Source organism: Oryctolagus cuniculus, chromosome X (genome assembly GCF_051225735.1).
Source record: "Oryctolagus cuniculus isolate XC-2025 breed Fujian yellow rabbit chromosome X, ASM5122573v1, whole genome shotgun sequence".
NCBI classification, from domain to species: domain Eukaryota; kingdom Metazoa; phylum Chordata; class Mammalia; order Lagomorpha; family Leporidae; genus Oryctolagus; species Oryctolagus cuniculus.
The window spans coordinates 29,624,792-29,650,125 of record NC_142888.1 but is presented as its reverse complement, the minus strand read 5'-3'; the positions used below and the strand labels follow the sequence as shown (position 1 = coordinate 29,650,125).

Here is a 25,334-nt window from a genome sequence, read left to right as displayed (position 1 = left end):
AAAGCAGCAGAAAATGGCCCAAGTCTTGGACCCTGCACCCACAAGGGAGACCTAGATGGAGTTCCAAGCTCGTGGCTTTGGCCTGGTCCACCCCCAGCCATGTGGCCATTTGGATAATAAATCAGCTGATGGAAGACCTCTGTCTTTCCCGTTTTCTCTGTAACTCTGCCTTTCAAATAAATAAAACAAATTTTTTAAATCACTGTTGCTTTATTTTATTTAAAGGCATAATGTACCAAATCATGGAAGAATTAAAGATGAACTTTTTAAAGGATTTCTAACGTTAAGCTTCTATGACAGATAGACTGTTAATATAGTGTACAACAATTGCTCTTTTTTAAGATTTTAATTATTTATTTGAGAGGTAGAGTTGTAGGCACAGAGAGGAAGAGACGGAGAGAGAGGTCTTCTATCCATTGGTTCACTCCCCAGTTGGCCACAGTGGCTGGAACTGGGCTGATCTGAAGCCAGGAGCTTCTTCTGGGTCTCCCATGCAGGCGCAGGGACCTAGGCACTTGGGCCATCTGCTGCTTTCCCAGGCCATAGCAGAGATCTGGATTGGAAGAGGAGCAGCCAGGACATGAACTGGTGCCCATATGGGATGCTGGTGCCACAGGTGGAGGCTTAGCCTACTGCACCATAGCACTGTCCCTTAACAATTGCCCTTAACTGGGTAAGAATATCTCATTTTGTTTGGCTATAATTAAAAAGTCCCAAAGTGGAGTACACCAAGACATACTGAATTTCAGACTAAATAACTTAAAATTACCATGTACATTCCACTACATGTCAAAACAGGAAAAGCCATAGTATTTGATGTGAAATGAAGATTAGAGCAATAATAAAAGGAAAACAAGAAGCTGCTTACATTTGTTTGGAGTAAGAAAACCGGGTCAATGATTTTCAGTGCAGATGCACTTCTCTTTAGGAGAATATATTAAAAATTGAATTTGCAAAGCAGATGAATTTGCTAGTAATTATTTATATTGTCGAAAGATTCTTTAGTTTCAGAAGGGTCTATTTCAGGGGTCAGTGTGCTTGTCATTATGAACTTGACAGAAATGAGAGAATTTAATGCTTGGATGTTTGATGCCACTAGCAATTAAATATGACCAAAATGAAGGTAACATATCTTTATATGTAAAATTGAAAAAGGGCATCTAATTTGATTTCTAAAAAATTAAGTAGTTGTAGAGCTTTTCAGATCTACCTAGTAGATGAAGGGAGGCACACCTGGAGCTTATTACTTTATCATTTCCAGTGTCTTTCTGAATATGACTATTTGGAACAAGCATACAGTTTTCCTTTCACATTCTGCAGATGAATTCAAAGATTTCAGAGTTATCAAAAACATTTCACAGTTCTCCAAGGTAAACTTGCTTAAGAGAAGTCACTCTTCCATCCTATTACAACTTGCAATTATCTCCTTTGTGAAATGATGACTGTAAGAAAAATTGCTGTCACTTACTGAGCATTGAGAATTCCCAGCACTATGCTAAATGCTTTTCATATCATGCTAACTGAATCCTCACTTTTCATTTATTTAGTGAACCATTTACTGTAGAGGGCGCTTAATGTTGTGCTAAGGACCATTTAAGGTGTTGCAGGTTCATCAGTGAAGAATACAGGCAAATAATCCTGCCCTCTGTGGAACTTTCATGCTAGTGTGGGTGGAAGGGCAAGAAAGACAAAAAATACAAAATAAATAAATAATATACTAGTTGGAATGTGATGAATGACACTGAGGAATAGGAGTGAGGAAAGCCAGAGTTGGGAGAGGGAAGAGTCTCACTTTATAAAAGAATGGTCAGGGGCCGTTGTTGTGGCATAGTGGGCTAAGCCTCCACCTGTGGCACCAGCATCGCACATGGGTACTGGTTCTAGTCCCGTCTGCTCCTCTTCCGATCCAGCTCTCTGCTATAAGCAGTGGAGGATGGCCCAAGTCCTTGGGCCTCTGCACCTGTGTGGGAGACCCCGAAGAAGCTCCTGGCTCCCGCCTTCAGATTGGCCCAGCTCCAGCCATTGTGGCCATTTGGGGAGTGAACCAGTGGATAGAAGACCTCTCTGTCTCTCCCTCTCTCTGTCTATAATTCTGCCTCTGAAATAAATAAATAAAATCTTTAAAAAACAAAAAAACAAAAATTAATGGTCATGGAAGGCTTCACAGAGTAGCTGGCTCCCACAGCTGACCATCCCAGCTAGGGGATTAGCAAGAGTGGGGACCCTGAAATTGGGAACATGCCAGACTTGTTTGAGGAAAGCAAGGAGTACAGTAGGTGAGGACAGAGGGAAAGATGCGGAGAATCATAGGGGACGAGTTCCGAGACATAGCAGAAGAAAGGCCTTGTTGGGCCTTGTCAGCCATCACAAGGCATTTGAGGTCTATTTTGAGAGATGGCAAGCCCTCAGAGGATTTTGAACAGAGAAATGACATAGTCTGACTAATGGTGTAACAGGATCATCCTGGCTCCTGCAGCAAAATAAAATGCTATGACGCAAGTGGTCTTGTCCGGTTTCACAGATAAGGAGCTGAGGCCCAGAGAAGTTAAGTAATTTACCACAGTTCCCATTTACTAGTGAATTAGTGGGACTGGAATTTTAGTCCAGGACTGTGTAATTCAGAAGCTCACACTTTGCCCACTAAAACACACTGCCTCCCAGTTGACAAGCTTGCGACCTTGGCTGGAGTAGATGGCTTTCTTGTGGTCTGCAGTGACCCATCTTTTCCCCTCTTTTCTGGAGTTCTTGACATCTCTGGCAAGACCACTATGTTGCACAATTCCAGAAGCAACTACTTATACCATAAGCCTATAAATGCACTCTCTAAAGTGGCAAGTGTACAGCCCAAGTAGCCACATGTGATGGCCTTGGTCTCCAGTGAGATTGAACTGGCTTTGAACTCTGCTTAAGCCTGTAGCAACATCTGTTTGGTCAGAATTTGTATTGGCCCCACTTCAGTGTATCTTCCTGTCTTTTCTTCCTCTGATAATGTCTTTTGCCAGCCATCTCTTTCCACTATCTAGCAACATGCTAGTCCAGCAATGTGGCATGCTGGGATGTAAGGGACAGTAGGCAGGGGTTTCTCTATGGGCAACATAGGCCCACAATTGTAAGAGAAAGCCTGAGGGACTGTAGGATGTGAGCAGGTGTGCATGCCTTCTAATTAGAGGAAGGAAAGTACGTTTTACTTGATGAATATCAAATTGAAGGAATGAGAAAAGGTGCCATGTAATTGTCATCAAAATTGCTGCTAGGTTTAATTTAAGCTCAACTCGATTTTCTTGTGTGCCTTAAGGCCTAAGTTTTAGGCCCTTGAACCCTTGTTTATGCCGAAACTAAATTTGGTGGTTCATTTGAAAGACGTTGTTTAGACTTTCAAGACTTGATACATAGGAAAGTACTCTGAGATTCAGCTTTAAAAGGGAAGTTTTGATTCGCCATTACTTGATTGGATGACTTTAATGGAGGTGTGTCTGCAAAGCTCTTTAGCATTTCATGTTTCAGAATTCTGCATAGTTAACCCAATACCATAGAGCAGTTTGGCATCTTTTTTTTTTCTTTTTTTCAATTTTATGACTTTAGTTACAAAAGCAATGAAAAATCATGACAGCATCCCTTTTAAGATTAGGTAATACAGGATCCGTCTATGTGGCATAGTGCATGAAGCCGCTGCCTGAGGTGCTGGCATGCCATATGAGGGCCAGTTCAATGCCTGGCTGCTCTACTTCCGATCCAGCTCTCTGTTACGGCCTAGGAAAGCAGTGGAAGATGGCCCAAGTGCTTGGGCCCCTGCACTTGCATGGGGACCCGGAGGAGGCTTCTGGCTCCTGGCTTTGGGTTGGCTCAGCTCCAGCCAATGCAGCCATCTAGGGAGTGAACCAGCAGGTGGAGGATCGATCTCTCTCTGCCTCTGCCTCTCTGTAACTCTGCCTTTCAAATAAATAAATCTTTTTTTTAAATGAGCTAATACTGTGATAATACAGTATTTTACTGAATAAAATATTAGTGCTAGGAATGTAATGCGAGGTTGGGTGAATACAAAGTTTAACTTGCCATTTGAGTCTTTAAGGTTAGTGATGGTAATCATCAAACACAAAATCAATACACTTATAGCCACATCTGAAGTTTTTATTTCCCTTAAATTGATTGAGTCAGAGTACTGAGATCAGATTTTGGTATGAGATCTTACGTCAGGCCCACTCGGAAGTTTTAGGTGAGGATTTGGCTGAGGAAGCGCTGTGCTTGATGGTGGCTGGACGTTTGTTCTTGTGGCTGCTGTGGAGCAAACATAGAGTATGCAGAAAACAGTTTAGTGGTTCCTCAGTAGTGCAAATGTAGAATTGCCGTATGCCTCAGCCCTTCCACTTGTACATAGATGAGGGGACTTCCAAAAATTCGTGCAGCAATGGAATTGAAAGTTAACTTTGGGGGCTGGCACTGTGGCACAGTAGGTTAATCCTCTGCCTGCAGTGCTAGCATCCCGTATGGGCGCCGGTTCTAGTCCCAGCTGCTCCTCTTCCAGTCCAGCTCTCTGCTATGGCCTGGGGAAGCAGGAAGATGGCTCAAGTCCTTGGGCCCCTGCCCCCACGTGGGAGACCAGGAAGAAGTACCTGGCTCCTGGCTTCGGATCGGCACAGCTGCAGGCTGTTGTTGCCATTTGGGGAGTGAACCTTTGTGTCTGTCTCTCCCTCTCATTGTCTGTAACTCTACCTCTCAAATAAATAAATAAAATCTTTAAAAGAGAAAGTTAATTTTGGTGCAAAAAAATGTTCATATCATAGATAGTAGTTTTTCATAATGCTAATTTTTCTGTGAAGTTTTTGAAGACCCTTCATATATACTCAAAAGAATTGAAAACAAGTGCTCAAACAATAGCTTGTACTTGACTGTTCATAGTGGCACTATTCACAGTAGTCAAAAGGTGGAAACGACCTGAATGTCTGTCAGTGCACAAATGGGTAAGCAAAACGTGGTATGTCCATACGGTGGAATATTATTCAGTCACAAAAACAAATGAAGTACTGATAACATGATACAACATGGGCTAATCTTAAAAATATATTGCTGAGTCACAAATATACCATATCCAGAATGATTCCATTTATGTCAGATACCTGGAATGGGCAGATTCATGGAAGTGAAAAACAGTTTAGTGGTTGTCAGGCAGAAGAGAGGGCTGGGGGCAAGGCAGGAAAGGGAAGTAACTACTTAATAGATACGAGGTTTCTTTGGGGTGATGAAAATGTTTTGAAACTAGATGGAGGTAGTGGCTGCACAACCTTCTGAGTATTCAGTGTCATGAGTAGTAAAATTTACGCTATGTGTATTTTATCACATTTTTAAAAAAAATAAATTGTGCTACTTTTCAAAATATTCCTAATTTTTGATGAAGCCCATTAAACTTTGACAGAATGATTGGGTCCTAGAGGAGGCACATGTGGCAAAGGCAGGACAAAATAGTGGTAGCTGTTTGATGTCTGCAAGGTGATGCTCAGCCCCTGTGGTTGAGATTCCCGGTGCAGAGACCTGCCCTCGAGTGGGTGCAGCAACCACAGCACACCCATTCCCCGGGGGTCCCTGGTGCCCTGAAGGACAGATGGCAGTTGTAGGTGTGAAACAGCTTGTTTGAAACTCACACATAAAGCCAGGTAAAGCTGTGGAATACTGGGCTGTCTAAAACTCAAGCATAAAGATACCCAGCAGATAGAAATTTGAACTGCAGTGAGACCAGGATGATGTCAGTTTATCCAATGAAAAGGAAAATAAACTTTTATGATCTGGTGGTGCTATAATAACTTAAACGTACGTGGAAAGTTTCTGGTTACGGCTGCACACGTTCTTTTTCCTTGTCCTCGGGAATGTGCCGCTTGTTCCTCTTCACAACGTGGTCTGCTCTCAGATGGAAAAAGCTTTCGTGTGTTTGTGTGTGTGTGTGTGTGTGTGTTTCTGATAGTGAAGGTAATATTTGATTAGCACAAAAATTCAGAAAAGTGCATTCAAAACAAAAGACAGAAATGTCAGCAATCAGGGTAATGCCGTTGATGTTTTGGCACAGCTTGTTCCAGTCTTGAGTTTTACTAGGATTGTGTTAGATTTCAACATAGCCTGGACATCTTTCATACCAGTAAATACCACTTCCCATCATACTGGCAATGGCGGCATAGTGTTCCATTTTGTGCATTGTTATGACTGACTATTCCATGATCAGTGCTGTAAGTGAGCCAGGGGCTTTCCTTACAGTGACTCCTCTGTGGTCACTTAGCCATCTGTCAGAGATGGTGACTCATGATTTCTGAAATCCTTCGCTCTGACTTTTACGCTGGTAGTGATAGCCCTCAAAGCAGAGGTAATGGGCTGTCCTAGTCTGTTTTCTGTTGCTGTAACAAAACCCCTGAGACTGGGTGATTTTTGAATTGAGGTTTTTTTTGGCTCATGATTCTGGAGACGAGGAAGTCCGAGAGTGTGGCAGCAGTGTTGATGTGGGCTTTCTTGCTGCATCATCACATGGTAGAGGCCATTGCATGGTGAGACACAGTGTGTACCATCTTGGATCTGTCTTCCTCTTCTTAGTCACTAATGCTCTAATGAGGGCCTCACTCTCATGACCTCATGTAATCCTAATGACCTCTCAAAGGCCCTACCCTCTGCTATGATCAACAGTGACGTTGGGAATTAAATTTCTAACACATGAACTTTTGGGGGAACATATTCAAACCATAGCATTGGCAATAAAGGGAGAATAAAGCCTTAAAAATTCAGCTCAAGGGGCAGGCACTGTGGCCTTGTGGGTTAAGCTGCTGGCTGCAATGCCAGCATCCCATATGGACACTGGTTCGTGTCCCAAAAGCTCCACTTCTAATCCGCTCCCTGCTAATATGCATGGGAAAGCAGTGGAAGATGTGGAAGTTCTTGGGCCATCTTCCACTGCTTTCCCAGGTGCATTAACAGGGAGCTGGATTGGAAGTGTAGCCACCAGGACTCAAACAGTGCCTATATGGGAGGGAGAAGGGAAGGGGAAGAGAGAAAGAGATCGGCCATCTGCTGGTTCATTCCCAGATGACCACAGTGGTCACAGTTGAGCCAGGCCAGAACCAGTAGCTTGGAACTCCATCCAGGTCTCCCTAATGGTTACAGGGGCCCAAGTACTTGCACGTCTTTCACTGCTTTCTGAAGCTCATTAATTAGGAGCTGAATCAGAAAGTGGAGCAGCCAAGACTAGCCAGCATCTCAAGTAGTGACTTAACTTGCTGTGCTAAAGTGCTGGTGCCCAAAACCCACTGCCTTTACGACAGTTTCCTGATTGAGCCCCACTCTATCTGGAACACTCCACTTTCCATCCCAACAAGAGAGAGTTAGAATAAGATGCAGGAGCATGGACTTTGGAGCCAAACTGTATGGGTTTGCATTCTGGTGTTTGCAATACTGGACAGATTATTTAACATTTCTATGTGTCAATGTTGTTATCTGTAAATGGGAATAATAATAGTACCTAACTCCTAGGCCAGATGAGATGATTCATGCCGAAAGTACCTGGCTGCACCTGACCTGGCAAATGGCAGAGCTTGTCATTGCTATTAATCAGTTCATTCAGGTAGCACTCCCGCCTGTGGCTTTGAGAGCTAGTCTGCATGTGTGGGCAGTCCCAGTAGATCATGGACTCTGAAAAGTTCAGATGCCAGAATGCTCTCTTTTTTTTATTTTTTATTTTATTTTTTTGACAGGCAGAGTGGACAGTGAGAGAGAGAGACAGAGAGAAAGGTCTTCCTTTGCCGTTGGTTCACCCTCCAAAGGCCGCCACAGCCAGCACACCCCGCTGATCCAGTGGCAGGAGCCAGGTGCTTCTCCTGGTCTCCCATGGGGTGCAGGGCTCAAGTACTTGGGCCATCCTCCACTGCACTCCTGGGCCACAGCAGAGAGCTGGCCTGGAAGAGGGGCAACCGGGACAGAATCCAGCGCCCCGACAGGGACTAGAACCTGGTGTGCCAGCGCCGCAAGGCAGAGGATTAGCCTAGTGAGCCGCGGCGCCGGCCTCAGAGTGCTTTTTACTGTGTTCTTCACCCACTAAGTCCCCTGCCAGTGTTACTGATTGATGTCTGACCTGACTTGCTGAAATGGTGGGGTCCTCTCGATTGAATTTGGCCTTCACTTTCCATTGAAAATACAAAAGAAAACTCAACCCCCTCCCCCCTTAAAAAAGACCCCCGGGAAACCTGAGAAGTGGAGATAGGGGAAATGCAGTTACTTTAGGTGGATCAACATCTAAACTCTAAGGAAATTCTGGAACAGAACAACCTAGAATTTTAAAGCGATAATAATAATGACCAGAATTATCTTAAAAAAAAAAAAAACCTAAAAACCATTTTTGTGAAAAACCAATCTATAGGAAAAGAGCAAATAAAATCTCGTGTTCCCTTATTTATTCAGGATTCTTGGGAACTGAATTATTTCCAGTAAGTAGATTTTCCAAACAATAGAAGCTTACTCATGTAACCACCGTAACATTTTGTGTTTTAACCATTTTGGTGTAATTCTTTCTAGTGCATGCTGCATAGAGGATATATTGAAAGCAGTACAGCTAATGTGGTAGGCTTTGGGACCTCACTGTTAAAACGTTGTTTGGTTTTTCAGCTCTGCCAAATAATCTCAGTGCCATTTGCTTTGTAAGGACTCAGACACTATTCCCTGACATAGCTCTTTTAATTTTCATTTTTTTCTCCCACTGCCAGTGTACATCAGTGTTTACTTTTTCCTACAGACATGTGCATGATTGTTTTCCCCAGCCTCAGAACACCTTTCTAATTTATTAATTTATAAATTTTGTACCTTGGGAAACCAGAAACACAAGTCTATTACTATGTTGTATAAGGAAGATTAACAGACATTGAATAAAGGCATGTGCTTAATGACAGATACATTGACCATTCAAGGAATTTAAAATTTTACTTCCTGATTGCAGATTTTAGGTGGTAGAAGTTTAACTCCAGGCAAAATGCCACTTTATTTATAAGCTATAATACTAATGATTTTCCACTCTAGCATTGGTATCTTCCTGCTGCTCCTAAATTAAGTACAGAAATTAAATTAAAGAACAGTAATCACTTGTCCTCTACACAGTTGGTAAATGTTTAGAAAATGTGATTTGGGTCTTTTTAAATAGAAGTAGTAAAATATTCTTACATATTTTATTGTGGTTTTCCATTTTCTTTATAGAGAATTGCTGTTGGATATGACTGTCAAAAAAATCTCAGAACAAGAGATTATAACCATTTCACGTCACTACCGTGTACCTGACGACCCATGTCCAGATGTGAGTGTCTTAATGGCAAACGCCCATGAGCAACTTAAGAAAAACAACTATGAGAATTTCGACATACTCGTTTTACGCTGTGTGTACGACGATCGAGAACAGTAAGCTTTTGTTTTTCTGATTCTAATGAATCAATTAAGTATCTAGGACCGTAAGTAATGAAGGAATTTAAATTTTATCAAAAAGGACAAAAAGAAAATTGTCCTGTCCCATAGTGCTCCACTATTTAGCAAAGTCTCTTTGAAGCATTTTGCAGAGTATCTGATTACCAATGTTTCATAATGATGGTGAGCTTTGTTAATTGGCTAGAGGAGGCCCAGTATCCTCAAAAGAATAGGCTACCCCATTGCATTTTTTTCACTTGTTTCTAGAAGCCTTTGATTGAAATACAGTAAATCAAGGTATTAGAAGGTTTAACTCTGAGATGTCATCTTACATTATTTTAGTGTTATCTGAGATTTATCAATGTGACCTTTATAATAGAACAGGGGATTTTTAAGTAAATTTGCTATAAAATTTCTTTGACATTCTTGAAAGTAATGAAGCCAGGATAATCTGTTTCTAACTCATTGAGCCTGTGTGTGTTGAACTTCATTAAGTCATTGTTAAAACTGCTGCATACAACCATTTTAATGTCTTGGAATTCATCTTACAGATCTGATATAATGGAGAGTTAGAAAACTGTAGTTCTCCCTCTAGCTTTTATCCTTGTTATTACACACCACCGCTAGCCATCTCTCTTCTTGGTGATCCCTTTCTTCATCCCCAGACATGAAGCCTATACCCAAGTGGCCAGCAACATACCCTACATATCTTTGAAAGTCATTTAATTTATCTTAAAAATGAATGTGATTGTTTTCCTAATCCATAATGCAACTTCATTGTGTTTTTATAAAGGTATTTCCCTTTAGTCTTTTTTTGTTTTTGTTTTTGGAAAGACAGTGACAGAGACAGAGTTCTTCCATCCACCAGTTTACTCCTCAAATGCTTGCAAAAGCTGGGATAAGGCCAGACTAAAGCCAGGAGCCTAGAACTCAACCCTGGTCTCTCACATGGGTGGAAGTGACCCAATTACTTGAGCCATCATCTACTGCCTCCCAGGATGTGCACTGGTAGGGAGCAAATACAGAAGCAGATTAGCCAGGACTGGAACCCAAGAATTCTGATATGGGATGCAAGTATCCCAAATGACACATTAATTACTGCACCTACCAAATGCCTGCCCCAACTTCAAACTTTAAGCTTTCTTGAGCCTCCTAAAAGATATATGACCTGAGCTTCGCATGACCCTGGACCTGCCCTCCTCCCTGGTGGTGCCCTTCCCTAGGGAATGACACTATTTCACTAAAGGAACACTTCCTGGGATCAATGGAACAGCTTAATCAGACAGCCTGGGGTTCATCCAGATCCAACAAGCTTTGATTCTAGATACAGATGTTCTCATTGCAAAGCAAAGATCCTACTTACTTCCTTTTTTATTAATACTAATCTTGTGGGGTGCCTGGAAGAACATTGGCTGAGCAACAACACTAGACAATTGTTTCTGTACCCCCAGCAGGCTGGAGAAAAATGACTGTTGGACTGCTTTAGAGAAAACCACTTGCATCCGACAAAATCAAAGTGAATCTTAAGGCTGGAGCTTCCAAGTTATAAGGTTTAGGTCCAAGGAAAAGACCAGAAAAACACCCTCAAGTCATATCATACTTGTGGTGGAAGCTCTAGATGCCTGTCAAATTAAGAGATGTTTTTAAATATCAAAACCATTTTTGACCAGTGGTCAAGAATGCAGATCAATTACTTAGAGCAACGCTCGTGGCTGCAGCCTTAACGGGCTGTATTATCACCAACCAAGAATCTGAATCTTGATGGAAAGCCCTTTGTGAAGACAGAATCTGGTGACCTCTGAAATGGAAAATGTTGGTGAAATGCAATATGACTGTTTTTCTTTACTATGAATTCCAATAGCACATTTTTAGGGCCCATCATATGTGTATTTTTCTTTGCAGTAGCTAGCATGTAATTGTTACTAAAGGGCACAAGGTATATAAAGGGCCATTTATTTTGTATTTTGTTTTAATGTAGAAAGCATGTATTGCCTACCAAAGACATCAAGAGGCTGTGCAAGTCTTCCAGGCTACCGTTGAATGAAGACCTTCTAGAATCCTTACTGTCCGAGTAAGTGAGCGCTCCATCCTTGATGGGGATTGTCTTGTGTATTTTTGTTTTGAGGACTATTACTGGTTTTACATTTACCTTTAATTATCCTTGATGTTCCCATTTCATTATAACATTGCTGATCAACCTCCATTTATAAGTGTTACAAAGGAAAAATTAGTCATGATTTTGAATGTTAGAGAGCTTATTAGGAATTATTATTAGATAATAATTATTATTAGAAATGATGGTGTCATAAAAGGAGACTACAGTGAATTCTTTCTAAAACATCACTTCTGCTGAACCTGAGTTTTGACTTCCTGGCACCACGCTCCCAGCAACCGAGACTTTAGTCACCTTCTATGATTTCTGTGGCTTTACTCCAGCTCCTTCCCTGGCTTCCATATCTTGGTCATTCTGACATGTTTGGCCATGTGCTAGACATTGCAATCTTTGCATTGGATATGTTATCCCATTTACTTTCTGGAGACAAATTGAAGAGTTCAGACTATCATCATTCCTATCATACACAGGAGAGTGCTGAGGTTTAGAGAGAGGAGGTAGCTTTCCTCAAATCAGATAGCATAGAAGAAGAGCTGTGACTCGATCCCTGAACCTTTCATATGTACATCGTTTGCTTCTAATAATTTTGAATTGTTGTCTGCAAATAGCCAGTAGACTAGGATGTCTTGACAATCCTCCCTCCTTCCACCTGCTTGCATCTACTCTCCCCATTCCAGTCCCACTATCGTCATCTGATCCATATTTCTTCTTGACTGCTGCAGGGCCTCTGTGTTCGTCTTTCTCCCCACCAATCTCTACATTTTAAATCTATTTTTCTATACAGCAACTAAGTACATTCTAAGAAAAAAATCACCACGTAATTGTGACAGAGCTTCTATGGTGTCAGTTTACAACCTGAGGAAGCACAGAACCCCTTGACTTTGAAACTGCTTCTCCATCATGGTGCTTAGGGTTGTCACTTGGAGCATTGTTCTCAAGTAGGGACTGTAATGAGGAGTTCTCTTCAGAGACAGAAGAAACCAAAGGAAAAGGTGAAACCAAATCCCATGTGGGAGAACAAGGGGCCAAGGTGGTGAGGAGGGCAGTCCAGAAGAGGGCAAATGCAGCTGGATGTGTGGGTGCATTAGATTGTCCTAGAGTGATCTTCTAGACTGTCAGTTCTGTTGGTTTCGTTTTGATTTAGATTTTGTCTTAGCTAGATTTGCTTCTGTTTAGCAGCAGCTGTGTGAGAGAGAAGCAGGTTATCCTGGTATAGAGAACCTGAGGTGAAGTAGGCAGGTCCAGGTGTCAGATTTCTCCACAGGGATCACATCCCCAAAACTCTCCTTCCTGTTGCTCCTAGTCCAACCACAGGGGCCATTTCAGCATTTCCCACAAGCAGCTCCTACCTTCCCATGTTCTTGCATTTTCTCTTGCTGTTCAGCCAGTAATAGCTTCCAATTTTCTTTCCCTGCTTAAAGCTTGCTCTTCTTTCAAGACCCATTTCAATTGGTACCACATCCAGGGAGCCCTCTTTCATTTGCTTGCCTGATAATTGGAGTGATCATCACGTCCTAAGGCTTCTCATTGCATTATGTTTCTCCCTTTGTCCTTTACCTTGTAAGGAGGAGCTGTGCCTCAACCTGTGGTCTATTCAGATGCAGACACATGCTTCTGTTTGATTTACCACCTGTAACAATGTACTGTCACAACTTGATGGTTTACCACACACCCCCACTTAGTCTCTTATATTCTTTGATCCTCTTACTAGCTGTGTGATCTTGTGCATTAGTTGGACTTACCTAAACGTTTAGTTCCTTACCTCTGGAATGAGGTAACGGGGCTTACTTCCTAGTGTTTGTGAGGATTAACTGAGATAATGTATATAAAGTATGCAGCACAGTACCTGATGCTAAGTCTCTCTCTCTCTCTCTTTTTTTTTTAAAGATTTATTTGAATGTCAAAGTTACACAGAGAGAGAAGGAGAGGTACAGAGAGAGAGAGAGAGAGAGAGAGAGGTCTTCCACCAGATGGTTCACTCCCCAGTTGGCTGCAACAGTCCGAAGCCAATCCAAAGCCAGGAGCTTCTTCCGGGTCTCCCACGTGGGTGCAGGGGCTGAACGACTTGGGCCATCGTCTACTGCTTTCCCAGGTGCATTAGCAGAGAGCTGGATTGGAAGTGGAGCAGCTGGGACTCGAACCGGTGCCCATATGGGATGCTGGCACTGCAGGCAGTGGCTTTACCCGCTACACCACAGTGCTGGCCCCAAGTCTTTTTTTTTTTATTCCAACATTCACCCTTTGGTTTATTTTTCTAGTTTTTATTAAATAGCATTTTTTGTTATATTTTTTCTTTAATGGACACTTAGGCTGCTAAGTATTGATTGGAGACTAGGAGAAAAGTTGAAGTCAGGGACCATAGACCACATATTCTGTCTTAGAAAAGGCCTGGAGGAAACCTGGGTCTGTCTATATTAGCAGAAGCCTTGTTTTTCGACAGCTGGAGCAGAATGTCTTTCACACATTAAGCTGTCTTCGAGTCAGGAAGCTGTAGATGTTTATTAGATTATCTCTCGATGGGCTCGAGGACAAGTTGTCCTGGAAAGTCCAGTAATGTGGGAGCCTGGCCTCCGGAGGACCGAGATGTTTCTGATCCAGTTCTGAGGCCACCAAGTCATCAGCCTCTCATTCTCTCAGCAGACTGTTTTGTTTTCGCCTTTACGATTTGACATTAAATGCAAAAGGATCATTCTGCAACTGGCTTCGAAGTTGTCTCAATCTCTGGACACATCCGCCTCCAAGCCCAGTTTTAGCTTTGAGGAGGTCATCCCTCCCCACTGCTCCGCAGACCATGTTCAGCCTAACTTTGCCTCTAATTGTGCAGTGACCCTTCTCCACACTCAGGGGAAACTTCAGACTAATCAGATTAGAAAATGTCTCATTCCCATTCCCCTCTCCCTCCAATATGCCCTGCCACGATTTGGGTCACATGCTTGGTGTTTTGCATCATCTCCGCAGATTCCTTTCAAAGACTGCCCTAATTCCTAATGGGCCCATCAGCCTGCAGCTCACATTTATATGCTGCATTCTTATTGTTCCCCACAGACTCCACGGGGCTTTACAGAGCCTCGACCAGAGTCGCTCTCTGCACAGTCCTCTTCATGGCATGCCAAGCCAGAGCCCCCTCTGACGTCTGCAGTCTCCCATGGGAGGCAGGCATGGCGTTTGTTGATTTTGTTCACTGCACGCTCTGCCCAGGAGTAGCTTTACCTGCCTTGGGCTAGAACTGGGCAGCTGTTGAGCTGTGTGAATTCAGATCGGGAAATGAAAAACAAGATGGCTAGAGGATTGGGTGCTTTCTCTCACCTAGTGATTGTCACCCATGCATTCCTCCTGGCCTCATGTTTTGTTCTTGACATTTCCCTTCTCCCTTCCCATTGTTCTTGAAGTTCAACTAGGTCTTTAAGTAGCTAGACCAAAGCTAGAATCAGGACTTCAAAATCTTTTCACTTCCCATTACCCTAGCCTCTGTCTGTTTGTGCTGTGGGAGCTGGTATGAGGTCATCTTACTTACCAAACAAATTCATTTCACTAATGCACAGAGCACCAGACTTACATGTTCTATGTAGTAGTAGCTATTACCCATTAATAATAGGAATGACACTTTGTATTGACATAGTGCTAAGGGTGTTGGAATATTTGGTAAATTCTTGAGCATATTAAAAGGTACATTTTAATTGATGGTAGACATCATTCCTCATCTTGTTAAGTGCAAACGTCGAGGTGTAAGGAGAGTCTCTCACTGAAAAGGGCATGCTCCAGGCCAAGGTGAGTCTCTAATGGAATTACAGCTACAAGTCTCTAAGATACCTTAAGCCTTGGCTTCCATCTGAACTCCTAGGGGTAGAGACTGTGTGTCATTCGTCTCTGCAGCCTCAGAGACTTGTGTTGAGCTAGCACACTGTACTTGGTATCCACCAGACTCAGCCCTGGCGTCTAGCTCTGCAGCTTCCTGGCTGTGTGATCCTTGTACATTTATTCGTTCCCTCTGAGCCTTCATGTGGATATGAATGTTCCTCAGTACTGATAAGCCAAAAAATCCTGATTCTCAAACCGTGAGAGATGGAGAGAATTCTAGGCTCAATCCATTCTGAAATGTCCCTTGGGCATCTGGGGAATAAAGAGGTAGCCTCCTCCCCTAAGCGTGTGGCCTTCTGAACATAGACTTGGCATAACTGGAAACTCAACTGCAGCTCTTTTCCCCAGCAGCCATACCTCAAAGCTAGGCTTTTATAGTTGGTTTTGGGTTCCATGGAATTCCTTAGAACTGGCCTCCCAAGAGAGCTGGTACCTCATCCAGAAAGATTGGTTAAAATGGAAAAAATTAATAGGGCTTTAAAATCATCTCATTATGCTTTACCCAGCCGTGCTCCTTGTCCCACTCCCCGAGGCAGGACTGAGGCTCATGGGAGTTCACCCGACAATACCTGGCAGTAAGGCTCAAAGGCAGGGCTTGAGCCGTGTGGCTGCTACTGTTACAGAGAACTTGGTTCCCTGGTGAAGTTTTCAGATGCTCTTTCTCTGTGTCTGTGTCTCTCTGTCTGTGTTTCCCTCTCCCTTCCCCTGTTCCTCCTCCCTGCATGGCATACACATAGCCACCCATCTATATACTTTCTTCCTTCTCAGGCAGAAGAAGGTGATTTGTAGCTGAATAAATTTTTAAGCCAGTCCCAAACCACGTGGGCCAATACAGCACTGATCGTCTGTACGGTCTGTGCTCTGCAGCCATGAGCCACCTCATCAAGGGACATCCGTGCTGAAATCACGGTGTGCATTACCAGGTCTGGCTATTTTGAGATAACCAAGGTTGTCCATGGGCAACTAAGGCAGTGCCATCTCACCAACCCTAAGTTTTTGTGACCAACTGACATCGTGACCCAGAGCTCTACTTTTCCCCCCAAGCATCTGGCCTTGAAGACTTTCACCAGGTCTTTCAGGATACACCTCTAGGTTGGCTGGGTAATGAACTAACAGCAAACACGACTACGTGAGTCCCAAGTGGCTCTTTGCTTCCCTCCCTCCCTTCCAGCCCATTCTCCTAAGTAATGTGGTGGCCTGTGCAACAGAGGGCAAGCAGGTTCCTCTTCAGCAAAACACAGCTGCCACTAAGCCTTTTCCATCTGCAGAGGGTGGCAATAAAGCAGCTCGGCATTATTCCCCGTGGCAAGGAGATGGATGGCTTCTGCAGTTTTCAAACCATTCATCATATTCGGGAGGGGGAGCACGGACATCAGTCAAATGTCACATTAGACTCACTTCTAAGAACTCCCACCTAGCGAGGCATTGGGAGGCATGTTTGGGGGTCAGTATTATCTCAAGAGGAACCAGAGAAATCACCTTCCCTCCCCCTTCTTCCATAAACATGTCTCTTAAGTTTGTGTAGTGAAGGAAATGGTGGATTGCCCAAGTATCAAAGGGAAAGAAGAATTTATGGGGGCTTTAGGGAAACACTTTAGCACTGCGAGCTGGGACTTGAAAGCAAGGAGGCTGACTTTTTAACAAGCATAGAAACGCTTAAAAGCCAGAATTAGTGTTGCCCTTTAGGGCAGTCACCCTGGAAGACTGTGCACTGACTCCAACAATGTTGCCATAGAAAGTTCTTCTTTGGAATTGCCTTCAAAGCCTTTTTAAAAAATTTCCTCCAGACTGGCAAATTTTCATCCTTTGACCATGGATCAGAGCTTTAGGGAGGACCAAATGTCATTTGGAGAGGAGTGCGCTAGGGGACTCAGGTGGCAAATCACGATCACACTTTTTGATCAAGAACACAGCGTGACTATGAAATAAGGGTATCTGTCTTCCATATGATTCAGGGACATTTTTTAAAAAGATTTATTTTTATTTATTTGAAAGCCAGAGTTACAGAGAGAGGTAGAGACAGAGAGAAAAAGGTCCTCCATCTGCTGGTTCACTCCCCAGATGGTCGCAACAGCCAAAGCTGAACCGATCTGAAACCAGGAGCCAGGAGGTTCTTCTAGGTCTCCCACATAGGTGCACAGGCCCAAGGACTTGGGCCATCTGATTCAGAGGCTTTTAAAAAATATTTGGAAAGCATGGCTAGATTTGGGAAATGATGCCCATGTCTTGTATGATGCCCATACAAGACAGAGGGTTACCTTGGTGTTGGATGACTGGGGAGATGACCCTCAGGGGTAACTGAGGCACTGATTTGTTTTCTTGTCCTCGCCCCCCCAGTATCCAAACCTTTCTCCAGCTCTCAAGTGCTTCCCCCTCCCTCCTTATCCTCCAACCTGAACTGTTTTTAGAACTGGAGTTCTCCTTTGTATTCCAGTCCTCTATCTTACAACCTCATCTAGCAAGCATAGTGGATACTACATAGAATATATACAATAGCAAATGATGCCATGAAAAACGTCACTCTAGCCGGCCCCGAGGAGGAGGCTATGTGTAGAATTTTGGAGCAGGAAGGAAGGCTGGGAGACCAACTCATGAATGTGCTCCTTATGTGTGACACTCCTTTTCTACCGCCTGGAAAAGCATGTTTCAGGGTTCCTCATCTGCTTGTGAGACCCTTTAAATTTTTATTTGTATCAGGCTGATCCGTGTTTGTCATCAAAAATGATCAAATCCTTCTAAAAAGCTTCTTCTAAGCACTGCAGTCTCTGGCCACATCCCCTCCTCACTTTTCATACCCTTTCACAAGAAACAGCTACTTTGAATTCTTCTGCCAGCTTCTATAGGCATTTAAATTACACATATACGGCTCTTTTTTGATTTATCATATTTTTAGATACGGTGCTTTGTGTTAAAATGATTGAGAATTTTACACGATGCTGCTTCCCATTATTACTTGTTCATTCTGGATGTTCTTAGGATCTACTCTTTATCCCTGATGTTCTAGAAGTTCATGATGGGGCCGTGTGTGTGTGTGTGTGTGTGTGTGTATGTGTGTGGTGTGTGTTGTGGGGGGCTATCTTTAGATTCATTGTGCCTAACATTTTATGGACTCTTTTAGTTTGGAGCCTCTGTTTTTTGGTTCTGAGTCTTCTATTAATTGTGTAATAACTCCCTTCCATTTTTTGCTTTTCTCTTTTGAGAACCCCTATCACTAAAATTTTAGATGTTTATGGGGCCAGCACTGTGGCGTAGCAGTTAAAGCTGCCTCCTGCAGTGCTAGCATTCTATATGGGTGCCGGTTCAAGTCCCAGCTGCTCCACTTCTGATCCAGCTCTCTGCTATGGCCTGGGAAAGCAGTAGAAGATGATCCAAGTCCTTGGGCCCCTGCACATGTGTGGGAGACCCAGAAGAAGCTCCTGGCTCCTGGCTTCAGATCAGCTCAGCTCCAGCCATTGCAGCCATCTGGGTAGTGAATCAGTGGATGGAAGACCTCTCTCTCTCTCTGCCTTTGCCTCTGTGTACCTCTGTCTTTCAAATAAAAAAAATTAATCTTAAAAAGATTTAAAAAATATTTTAGGTATCTAAAACTTGAATATTTCCTCTCATCAAATTTCCCATTTTCATTATGATATATTTACAAATGGATTTTTTCAGCTTTGCATTGTACCCCATCTACTGTATCTTTTTCCTACTATCATTTTTTTTATTATCGGTTTGCATGTTTTTAGTCCAGATGGTTGTTTTTGTTGTCTTCTGTTCTCTCTCTCTCTCTTTTTTTTTTTTTTTTTTGACAGCAGAGTTAGACAAAGAGAGAGAGACAGAGAGAAAGGTCTTCCTCTTCCATTGGTTCACCCTCCAATGGTCGCTGTGGCCAGGCCAGCGCACTACCGCCAGTGCACTGCGCTGATCCGAAGCCAGGAGCCAGGTGCTTCCTCCTGGTCTCCCATGTGGGTGCAGGGACCCAAGCACTTGGGCCATCCTCCTTTGCCCTCCTGGGCCACAGTAGAGAGCTGGACTGAAAGAGGAGCAACTGGGACTAATACCTGGCGCCCCAACCAGGACTAGAATCCGGGGTGCTGGCGCCGCAGGCAGAGGATTAGCCAAGTAAGCTGCAGCGCCGGCCAGTCTTCTGTTCTCTTTTCAAGGGCATAATATATCCTCTTGTCTCATGTCTTTCCAAAACTCTGCTCCTTGAATTGCCTTTGTTTCTCTGGTTCCTTTTTTAAAAAATTGTTGCTGTTTTGCTTCTGTATTTTTTTAAGATTTATTTATTTTTTTGAAAGGCAGAGGTACAGAGAGGCAGAGAGAGAGAGAGAGGTCTTCCATCCACTGCTTCACTCCCCAAATGGCAGTAATGGCAATGGCTGGGGCTGGGCCAGGCCAAAGACAGGAGCCAGGAACTTCCTCTGGGTCTCCCACGCGAGTGCAGGGGCCCAAGGACTTGGGCCATCTTGTACTGCTTTCCCAGGCCACAGCAGAGAGCTGGATCGGAAGTGGAGCAGCCAAGTCCCAAACCAGCGTCCATATGGGATGGCAGCACTGCAGTGGCTTTATCCACTAAGCCACAGCACCAGCCCCTTTGCTTCTGTCTTTAATGTTCTACTCTTTGGGGTGGAGTGGGAGTCATATCTTACTGATTGGTGGGTTTTAGTTTCTGAGGCTTCACTTTTCGCTGGAAATGTGTAGATTCTCTAAAACCATTCAGAGTATTTAGAGAAGAATCCTACATTCTCCTGCTAGGGTACAAGGAAGGGTGAAATGGGAGAAGGGAGGAGAGTTTAAACATGAAACAAGAAAGGAGAAGGAAGGGAGCATACAGCACTCAGAATCAGGGTGTGACATTCTCCTCTGCACCCCATTGTACTTCATTTCCCCGAGACTAGAGCTTCTTTAGTTGAATGTGTCTGGAGAACGAGAGAGGAGCGCAGTGTGAAGAGATACCTGTGGATCCAGTTGCTCTTGTGTTATCCAGGTTTTTGAGCAGTGCTTGTTTTTGGTGCCATCCGTTATCCATGCCTTTATTGGCTCTTGGAGTCCTGTAGTCACTAAGTCTTTGGAGTTTTGTGGGCCACATCGACTGGTCTCTAAGTGTACCCCCGACCCCAACATGGACACTTAGGGCACAGCTTCCCTTCTACAGTTCTGATGAATCACCTACCAATCCTCAGTCTTCTTTTCATCTTGAAGAAAATTTTGAAATCTCTTTTCCACTGTTGTCTTTTTTTTTTTCAGCTTTCTCATTGTGGGTTATAACCTATTTTTATTTCTTTGTAGTCATTTTGATAGGATTTGAGGAGAAAGGGAGAGAAATATTTGTGATCGATCCATCATGATTTACTGCAACTCTGTTCACATCTCAAAAGCAAAGAATATCTTCCTAGAAGCATCAGCTAGTTTTATAACTTTTAATTAAAAGACTCTTTATTCTTTTCCTCCTTGCACACCACTTTGGTGGTGAGGCAGGAGGGATTCCTACTGAGATCCTCTAAGAGAAAGCTAGAAAGAAAAACTGTACCACATTAGCTCAACTCTTCCTTTAAGCCTGGCTCTAGAATTTGTGGAAGATAAATCTTGCATTTTTCCCACAAAAATTTGTTATCATTTCTGAGCTCTGTACACTTTCATTCTTTCATTTATAGCTTTTGATCCTTCCTGACATCATTTGATTCAGAAATATCCTTCCCAAATATCCTTTTACACAGGTAAATGGTTAGATGTGTTGAGTCTGACACATTGTGAGCTGGGCAGGGAATAAGGCTGGGCGTTAGGAGGTAACAGGTAAGCATGAGTAAGTATCAGAGCTGGTGGTAACAAAGTTCAGTAATGGAACTTCCTGTGTGACATTGAGAAATTTTCCTGTAAGTCCTCAGTGCCATCATCTGGGACAAATGGCAATTCAGGCATAAGGCCTCACATGAGAGGAACTTCAGGAAGGTCTTTGTATAGAAATGACATTTGAATTGAGACTTTGTAGACAAAGGGACTATGTGTTGGTCTGTTTTTCCTTATCATAACACAGTGCCTGAGGCTGGGTAACTTTATAAGGAAAGGAAGTTTATGTAGCTCATAGTTTTGGAGTTTCACAGGCATGGACTGGCATCAGTCAGCTCTCTGAGACCCTCTGGGGCTCTTGTGACAGATGGCACTACAGTGTCAGGAGCACACGTGGAGGCAGAGGTCATATTGCATGACAGGAAGCTAGAAAGCAAGTCAGAGGTCAAAAAGAGGCCACCCCTTTTTTAGGATTTATTTATTTATTTGAAAGAGAGAGAGAGAGAGCGAGCGCTTCTATGCACTGGTTCAAATCCCCCACATGGCCGCAATGGCCAGGAGTGGGCCATACCAAAGCTAGGGGCCAAGAGCTTTATCCAGGTCTCCCACATGGGTGGCAGAGACTCAAACATTTGGGTCATCTTCCACTGCTTTTCTCAGGCCATTAGCAGGGAGCTGGATCAGAAGCAGAGCAGCTGGGACACAAACCGGCATCCATATGGGATGCTGGCATCATAAGCTGTGGCCTCACCCACTACACCACAGTGCTGGCCTCTAGGCTCACTCTTACAATAACTCACTCTTGTGAGAATTCAGGGTCCCATGAGAACTACATTGATCCCTTCTAAGAGTAGTACCCCCAGTGAGCCAACTCTAAAAGGTCCCACCATCACCACACTGGGGACCAAGTTCTCAACACTTGGACCTTTTGGGGTCAAACTACCTCCAAACCATAGCAGACCAGAAGATGTAAGGGCCTTGCATTTCTGGGAACTGTCTTGGTGTCATCATGGCACCAAAAGAAGGCCAGGATACCTGAAACATTGTGAGCAAGGAGAAAGTTTTCAGAAGATACAGAGATCAGTAGGGGCCAGAGTAAACTGAGTTTTATATACTCTGATAAGGAATTTACATTCTGTTCTAAGTAGATTGGGAAACCATTGGAGTATTACAAGCAAGGAAGTGATTAATCTGACCTATGTTTTAGAAAGATCACTTGAGTAGAGGACGGTCTGCAACAAGGTAAGAAAGAGTAGACAGGGGCCAGTATTGTGGCCCAGCAGGTTAAGCCACTGCCTAGGATGCCAGCATCCCATACGTGCTCCAATTTGAGTCCCAGCTGCTCCAGTTCTGATCTAACTCCCTGATAATGTGCCTGGGAAAGCAGTATAAGATGGCCCAGGTACTTGAGTCCCTGCCCCTGGCACCCACGTGGGAGACCCAGGTGGAGTTCCAGGCTTCTGGCTTTGGCCTGGCCCAGCCCTAGTCATTGAGAGCATTTGGGGAGTGAACCAGCAAATGGAGATCTCTGTCTCTGTTTCTCCCTCTCTCTCTGTAACCATGACTTCAAATAAATAAACTTTTTTTTTAAAAAAAGCAAAAGTATATAGAAGTAGCAAGCCCGAGATTAAGATGCTATTGCTATAATCCAGATGACAGATGATAGTGGCTTGGAATCAGAGTATAAATAGTAAAAAGAGATGGAGAGAAATAGATGAATATATAATATGGTGTGGTGGTAGAACCCACAAAATTGCTTAGTGGATTGAATATGAAACGCAAAGTCTGATGTGTTCCTAGATCTGTGTGGGAATTTACTGACAAATTCTGTACTGTAAGAATAGAGCAATTTATTTCATTGGTAATATCATCAAGCCTCCCAGTCTTATGATTTTAAATACAATCTATATAGATAATGACTCCTACATTTGTATCTTCAAATGGACTTCTTCCCTGAACCACAGATTCCTAGTTCCAATTGCTTACTTCTCATCAAAATGTAGCATCTATAACCTTGAGCTTGGAATCTTGCCTCCTGACTTGGAGCCCTTGAGACCTTTCTTGTCTCAGGGCAGCTCCGTCTTTCAAGTGGCTCAAGTAAAGCCTTGGAGTTATCCTGAAATCTCTCCCTCCCTCCCTCCTTTCCCCATCCCCCTTTCTCTTTCTGATAACACACTGTGTGCAATCCTTCAGGGATACTACATTCAAAATATATTCAAAATTGGAGCAGATGCTTGATACAGCAATTGGGATGCCACTCAGGACATCTGCATCCCATGTCAGAATGCCTGGGTTCAGGTCCCAACTCCACTTCTTACTCTAACTTCCTGCTGTTGTACACCCTGAGAAGCAGTAGATGGTGGCTCAGGTACTTGGGTCTCTGCTGCCCACGTGCAGAACTGGATTGAGTTCTGGGTTCCTGGCTTTAGCCTAGCCCAGCCCTGGCTGTTGGAAGCATTTGAGGAATGAACCAGCAAATGGAAGGTCTCCCTCTCTGTGTGTCTCCTCTTTGTCTTTGTCTCTCTCCCTCCCCGTACCCTTTCTTTTTATCTCTCTACCTTTCAGATAAAATAAAAATAATAAAAATTTTAAAAATCTGTATATTCAAAATTTGCCACTCTTCACTGCTCTCTGCTGCCACCATACTCATCTAAGCCACCACTGTCCATCTGCTGGATTACTACAAGAGACTGCTAATTCCCCTTTCTTCTTCTGCCTTGCCTGTATGTTCTACTCTCAATCTATTAGGGTGATCTTTTGTTTAAAAAAGATTTATTTATTTATTTGAAAGGTGGAGTTACAGAGGTGGAAGCAGAGAGAAAGAAGTCTTCCATCTGCTGGCTCACTCCCCAAATGGCCACAACGGCTCTCACATGCAAGTGCCGGGGCCCATGGAGTTGCGTTGTCTTCCACTGCTTTCCCAGGCCATAGCAGAGAGCTGGATTAGAAGTGGAGCAATCGGGACTCGAACTGGAGCCCTTATGGAATGCTGGCACTTCAGGCTGCGGCTTTACCTGCTTCACCACAGCACCGGCCCCTATTAGGGTCATCTTTAAAAAAATACATAAGGTCCTTTCTGCTGCAGTGGAATACCATAAACTGGTAGCTCATAAGCAACAGAAATTTCTCGCTGTTCTGGAAGTTGGTAAGTCCAGTATCAAGATGCCAACAGATTCAGTGTCTGACGAGGCCTCTCTGCTTCCCGGTTCATAGATAGCACCTTCTTGCTGTATCCTCACATAACAGAAGGGGCAAGGGAGATCTCTGGGGTCTCTTTTATAAGGACAGTAATCTGTTCACCAGGGCACAGCCTTCATGCTCTAATCACCCAAAGCCCCCCACTTCGGAATTTCATCCTGTTGGTGATTAGGTTTCAACATGTGAATAGAATTTTGGGGACATGCAACCATTCAGAACATTGAAAGCCTTATAACTTTTCTATACAGTGGAAACTTTTCTATACAGTGCGCTTCAGTGGCTCAGAATAAAAGTCAAAGGCCCTGCATGATCTCATTCTCTGACTTTAGCTCTTACTCAGAGTATTAGGAAATAGTTTCTTCAAGTCTCCATGCTAAAGGAAAGTTTCTTACCAGACTTCTTTAATTGATTGTGTTTTAACTTTTCCCCTAACACATATACAAATAAAAGAAATAATGGCCTGCATTTTGGCTACAAATATTTCCATAAACAGAGTATGTCCTTTAAAGGAGTTGAATTGGCAAGTGAGCCAAAATTCCAATGATAAATAGTGGAAAGGGGCACCATACTGGAGTTGAATCCCAGAATCCTTGGCCAAAGGAAATGTACACAAAAGAATTATAGAATAATTCTTCCCCTCTTCTGGTCATTCAGTGTATTCCACTTTGTTTAGATGGATAACTCTGTGTGACTTCAACTTGTAACATTTAATTCACTACTACTATTATTTTCTTAATACTTGAAGAAGAAAAGGGGAAAATATTTTGATTGATTATGAATATATTGTTTTAAAGGTCAGATCCTGGAGCATTGTGCTTGAAACAACACCTTAGTTAGCTACCTTTGTAATTTCCTTTAAAAAAAAATGGTGTGACATCACCATAGATAATTAGCCTTAAAAATTGGCAGAATGTGGTCAATTTAGGATAGAGGCATTCCACTAGGAAGTACTTTGTGTTTAGTCATTATAGCAATCATATTG

At 43.2% G+C, this 25,334-nt stretch overlaps 1 protein-coding gene across 2 annotated transcripts in view; it reads left to right on the top strand.

The window, feature by feature from the left end:
* The window catches only part of EFHC2 (EF-hand domain containing 2), a 183,590-nt gene that overhangs the window by 140,199 nt on the left and 18,057 nt on the right, over positions 1-25,334 (top strand). For both annotated transcript variants that reach the window (XM_089324301.1, XM_008272519.5), the window contains 2 exons: positions 9,211-9,408; positions 11,390-11,482. In XM_089324301.1, the coding sequence (XP_089180427.1) occupies positions 9,211-9,408; positions 11,390-11,482 (291 nt within the window). The remainder of the gene's footprint in view (positions 1-9,210; positions 9,409-11,389; positions 11,483-25,334) is intronic.